At 25.5% G+C, this 5,721-nt stretch overlaps 1 protein-coding gene across 3 annotated transcripts in view; it reads right to left on the bottom strand.

Moving 5' to 3' along the window:
- LOC117178032 (organic cation transporter 1-like) overlaps positions 1-5,721 on the bottom strand; it is a 168,205-nt gene that overhangs the window by 32,107 nt on the left and 130,377 nt on the right. For all 3 annotated transcript variants that reach the window (XM_033369232.1, XM_033369233.1, XM_033369231.1), the window contains 2 exons: positions 4,633-4,891; positions 498-589 (listed from right to left, as the gene is read on the bottom strand). In XM_033369232.1, the coding sequence (XP_033225123.1) occupies positions 498-589; positions 4,633-4,891 (351 nt within the window). The remainder of the gene's footprint in view (positions 1-497; positions 590-4,632; positions 4,892-5,721) is intronic.

The raw sequence follows: 5,721 nt of genomic DNA on the forward strand, positions 1-5,721 counted from the left end.
TATTGAAAATTCGGATTCAGCGTCGAAAAATACATAAGAATATATAGGTCTGGTCAATTGCACAGACACTTTTGTTTTTTTTGTGGGCCTGTGTTATTAATATTATGTATTTATTGATTATTATTTACAGTACGAATTCAGTGCTCAAAAGTTTAAAAAAATAAGTAATCTTATTCCTAAAAGTACTTTTGTATGGGATATTCATATTTCGGCAATTTTATAATTTCGGGAATGTTCTATTTGAAATATTTTCTTTTCCGGGAATTTAATAGTATCGGGAGTTTTATTTTTCGAGATTTTTCAGTCTCTCCCAAATTATATTGAATTTCTTTTAATTAAAAGTATGATCCATTATAATTATGAGTTAACTAATTACATTTTTTATTTTTCTCTTAGAGAATGAAACATTGACTGCGATTGATTTATATCGTCATTTTCAAGATAAATATCTGATTTATTGAAAGATAGACAATAAATTTTATAATTCTGACACTTACCAACAACGCGAGTAGCGACATCGCCGATGCGAAGAACATGCAAATGACCATGCCGGCGAAGGTTCTATACCTCGGACCCATTAATTCGAGGGCTGGAAATAAATTCATCAAATGAACAAAATCTGTGAGTCATATTTTTTATGCATCTTTTATAATTTGACTCTTTACAAAATAATAAATACATATAAAAATAAATTGTTAAAAAAGTTTAAAAAATGTATTTTATTCTTCATTTAATAGATTCGAATATCAATTAAAGATTTGTCGATCTTAATTTATTTTCCTGATTGGATAAATTTTAGCCTCAAAACCTTGGTGAATTAGAACTTCAAGAATACACTTGGATGGAATAAATTTTCCGATAAATTATTTAATTTCTAGATTTTCCTGTTTTTGGAATTATTAATTCTCTTGATTTTAAATATCCTGAAATACTGGTTCTTTCATCAGTTTTTTTAAGATATTCGAACCTTAATTTTGTTATTAATTTCTTTTAATGATTTTGAAAAATGATATAAATCTTTTTTTACATTTCAGAAATTATTTCGATGCATTTTTTTTCTGACTCGACAGGTTCTTTCCTTTTTTTAACGTTAAAGCAAATAATAGGGCATCACATTTTGCATTTTTTGCAATATTTTTCTTTAAAACGAAATTGTTAAAAAATTTTAATGTTGTATTTTTCAACTTAAACAAGATATTAATATTTTTATTCGGTTACGGGATTTCTTACTTCTTCAAAATCTTCGGGAAATTTTTTAAATGGTGTAAATTGATAAAATAGTGTTAAAATAAATGTAAAATAAAATAAATGGTAAAATAAATAAGATAGTGGTAAAATAGAGGATAAAATAGTTATTTTTTTCTTAACAAAATTCTATTGAATTAAAGAAAACGTTTCTAACATAAAATTTTTCATTTAACAGAAAATAACTTCAAAATTAAGAAAATCTTTTTAAATTGAAGAAAAATTTTCAATGATTCAAATAAATTTTCTTTGAATCAAAAAATCTTTTTTTTTTTAATTTCAGAGACAAACAGGGGTTTTTAAAATTTATGTTTGACTCTGTATATTATTTCCATTACATTTAAAAAACGGTGCACGATAGAATGAATTTCTCTATTTTTGTTCAGAATTTTAGAACAAATAAAATCTTCTAAGACTTTTTTTAAGAAAGTTAATAATTATTTTAAATATCATGGTTTCCCTAAATCATTATTTTTTCGCGTTTTTTTTCTTTTTTAAGTTCAGTGATAAAAATGGCATTAATATTACATCTTACATGTTTAAAAAAAAGTTATCTATATGATTTTTCACCATAAATAAAAAATATTTATCATAAATATTAATTTGCAAATATCTTTTGAATAAAATAAAAATAAATATAATTTAGAATTGAATTATTTTATTTCATAAATAAAAAGCGGAAAATTTTTGACAAATGCACTTTCTCATAAATATGTAAATTTGAATATAGAATTAATACCTAAAATTAAAAAATTAAAATTTACACAAAATTCATGAAGATACGCTATATCGTCGGAATTTTTCTACATGGCTAGCGCAGACAGAGCTTAAAATCACTGATGACTTTCATGATAACTCGGTTGGAAATAAAGCTGGACATTTAAACAAAAATTGTTCAAAATAGCAGTTATATGTGAAATTAATGATAAAGACGGAAGTTTTCAATATTTTTGTTTAACACCCATTATTTGTATGCGATAAGTGACATTGTTTCAAGTATTTTTAAAACTAATTGTCCATTCTTTATACAATTATTATTTGTTTTTGTGACTCTTAATTATTTCTGCTTGATAGTGGCAAATCAAACGAAGCACTTCTTACAAAAAGAGTATATTAAACACCAAAAAATTTCTCAAACTCTGCATTTGTTTATAAAATTTGTTTATAACAATAAAAAACATTTATCTTGCAGCTTAATATTTATTACTTTAAATTGGATTCGAAAACGAAAAACAGCTTCATAGATATCTAAAATTATTCAAAAATGACCTAGCATTGTTTATACCAATAAAATTTATAATAATAAATTATTGAATTATGATAAAATATCAAGTTATACTTCAATAATGTTTATTTATTACTTTCACGCGTTTTCAATTAATCAAGTTTTATCAAAGGAACCCTATATTAAATTTTTCAATTTTTTTCAAGTTTCTGTTTAAATAAATTAGAAAAATAAGTTCTTTTTCAAATGGGTCTCAACGGAATTGAGTTAGCTTTAATATAAAAAAACTGAAATCGTTTTAAAATTGTAATTTATATTTATATTCATATTTATTTTAGAAACGTAGTTTTCTGTTTGAAATAGCCAATTTTAGGTGAAAAATGTTGACATAACCTACAATTCTTTCAGAATTCTAAATCCTCTTTAAAATGTAGTTCAAATAATTAAAACTGACAATTTCCGAAAAAAATGCCTAAAAAAACATAAAATTATTAAAATGTATTACATCTTGTTTAAATGATAATTTTTTTAATGGCTATTTTCGATGTAAAGCACGCACGTAACCTCAAATTGTTCAAAAATTATTTTAATTCTTAGAGAAATAGTGATTTTTTAACACAAATCTCAATTTCCGACAAAAACACTAAAACAACTCGAAATTTTTGAAACTTCAAAATTTTATTCTTTTAAACAATACTCATTAATCTAATTATTTTTCGTTTGAAAATAAAATTTTCAGTTATATAATAATTTTTTATTAAAAATCGTGATAGCTTTAAGCTAAAAACACTTATATAAAACAGAACATTGTTCATAACTGTAAAACTTCTTCTGAATGCAATAATTTTTGTTTTGAAATACCGATTTTTTGTCCAAAATTGAAAATTTTTTATGTTGATTTTTCTGTCTGATGGTCCAATCAATATTATTAAAATATTAATTGTTGATTTTGAAAAAAATGCTCTTTAGCTCAAAATTAATAATTAATTTTACCTGGTCGACAAACTTAATTTCAAAAATAAAATATGAACTTTTATTGTTTAAAATTTTGAAATCTAATAATTTATAATTAAAAGTACCCATTTAAGGTGTAAAATCTGAACATAACCTAAAATTGTAAAAAATTCAGAACCTCGATCTATATTTTAACTTAAAAATGCTATTATCTGGAAAAAACTAACACAACCTAAAAATTTTTGAACCTTTAAGTCTTTTTAGAAACTTTCTGATTTTATAATAAATTTTTTTAAAGATATATTTATTTCTAGTAAAAAGCACTAAACTAAAACATGTATAATATTTAAAATTATTTATTAGACCCTGCTTTTTTCATTAAAAGAAGTCATTTGTAGATTTAAGTGTAAAAATTTCAAATTTAAGATATAAAACAACTTCAAGTTATAAAATTCAAATCAGGTTTTTAGCCAAAATGATTGCAATAGTTTTGAGACATATCTTTAAACCATTTTTTTAGATTATGAACAATTAATTGAATTATAATGTTATTATATATTGATAGTTTTTTAAATTAATTTTGTTTTGAAAAAAGATCTTCTTTAGCTTCGCTGGGAATCGAACCACAGAACTTCCGATTGCCAGTCTGGTGCTTTCCCATTAAGCTACTAGATGGATCTAGTGTAGAATCCTTTTTTAGAAATAAATTATTATGCCAGGTATTCATAGCTCCACCTTTCTCTGATGATAATGTAGATTCCTTGAAAAATTTGACTTTTAACACCTATCATAATAATAAAAATAAAATTAAAAAAATAATGCGTGTATTTCTGAAGAAGAATTCTTCTATCGATCTTTCTAGTAGCTTAATGGGAAAGCACCCAACCAGCTATCGAAAGTCATGTGGTTCGATTCCCAGCGTAGCGAAAAGAGAAGATCTTTTTTCCAGAAAAAATTATATTGCAAATAAATAATCGAAATAAACAATTTTCGTTTTTTTTATGAATAAAGTATCCCCAATCTACCAAAGAACGGTACTTTTTCCAACAACATAAAACTCCTGCATTAAATGCAGTTCTATGGTTTCTTCATCAGGATAGTAGTATTGTCATCAGTGATTTTTATTGCTACTTAAAATAATTGATTTCCAATTGTAGTCTAGTTAAAAGATAAAAAAAATTGTATCAATAAAATTTGAATAGACCTACCGAGGATGAAGGGAATTTGATAAATGGCTGGGAAGAAAAGGCCATTGACGGTTCTAAGGGCCGTGTAGATGACGTAATTGGGGCTGAAACTAGTAGCTATGGAGAAGATGACCTCTAAGAAAAGTATGGCAAAAAAGGCAGTTCTTCTGCCCCATTTGTCTGCGATCCAACCAAAGACAACGTTTCCAAAAAGACTACCCACGTAGAAAAAGGTCGTCGATGTGGAAGGCCACCAGCTGTTGTCGCAAACGAGGTCTAGCTATGTGGATGCAACGTGCAATTAAAATGACAAACAATTATTTTCTCTTCTAAACCAATCGTAAATTACAGTGAAAACCTTCTATAGCGCCGATTTTGGAGCTGACAATAGGTGGGAACTAACTTATAGCCCACTACGCTTTTTTTTTGTTCACGCCTGAGTGCTCGTCTGAGTGACAACCGCAGATCCCACACAGCTGTAGAACGGCTATAGAAAGGAGGGCTATTGAAGGGTTTTACTGTACTTCAATAATTTCTTAAAACCACTTTTTTTTCTTTTAAATCTGTCCTATATCACTAGTAAATAAATATCCATTGTATTAGCTTCCACAGTGATACAGATATGTATCCTCTTCGAAGTATTGTTGACAAAAAATTTTTGAAGCTTGAAAACCTGATGCTTTACAAATATCATTATACTACTAGTAGCAATCATATTTCACATTACGAAAAAAAATTTATCAAAAGTATTTTCAGCAAAGAAAACTATTTGTGAAAGACTTAATTAATAAATTAAACAAGCCAAATATTATTTCAAGAATTATATGTTTGAACTATAATATGATACATATCGGACAAAATTGTTGACACTTAAAAGCTAGCGTCAAGGAACACTAGAAATCTGTAGAAAAAAATTTACAAATTCGTTCAATATACATCATATCACAGTCCAAACATAATATTCTATAAATAATATTTACCATGTTTGATTTATCATTTAAGTCTTCAAAAATTTTCTTTTTGTTCAAAATAATCTTGATAACATTTTTTTTAATACTTAAGAGTTAATTGATGAATCAAACAAAGTAAATATTATTTATAAAATATCAT

Source organism: Belonocnema kinseyi, chromosome 8 (genome assembly GCF_010883055.1).
Source record: "Belonocnema kinseyi isolate 2016_QV_RU_SX_M_011 chromosome 8, B_treatae_v1, whole genome shotgun sequence".
NCBI lineage: Eukaryota > Metazoa > Arthropoda > Insecta > Hymenoptera > Cynipidae > Belonocnema > Belonocnema kinseyi.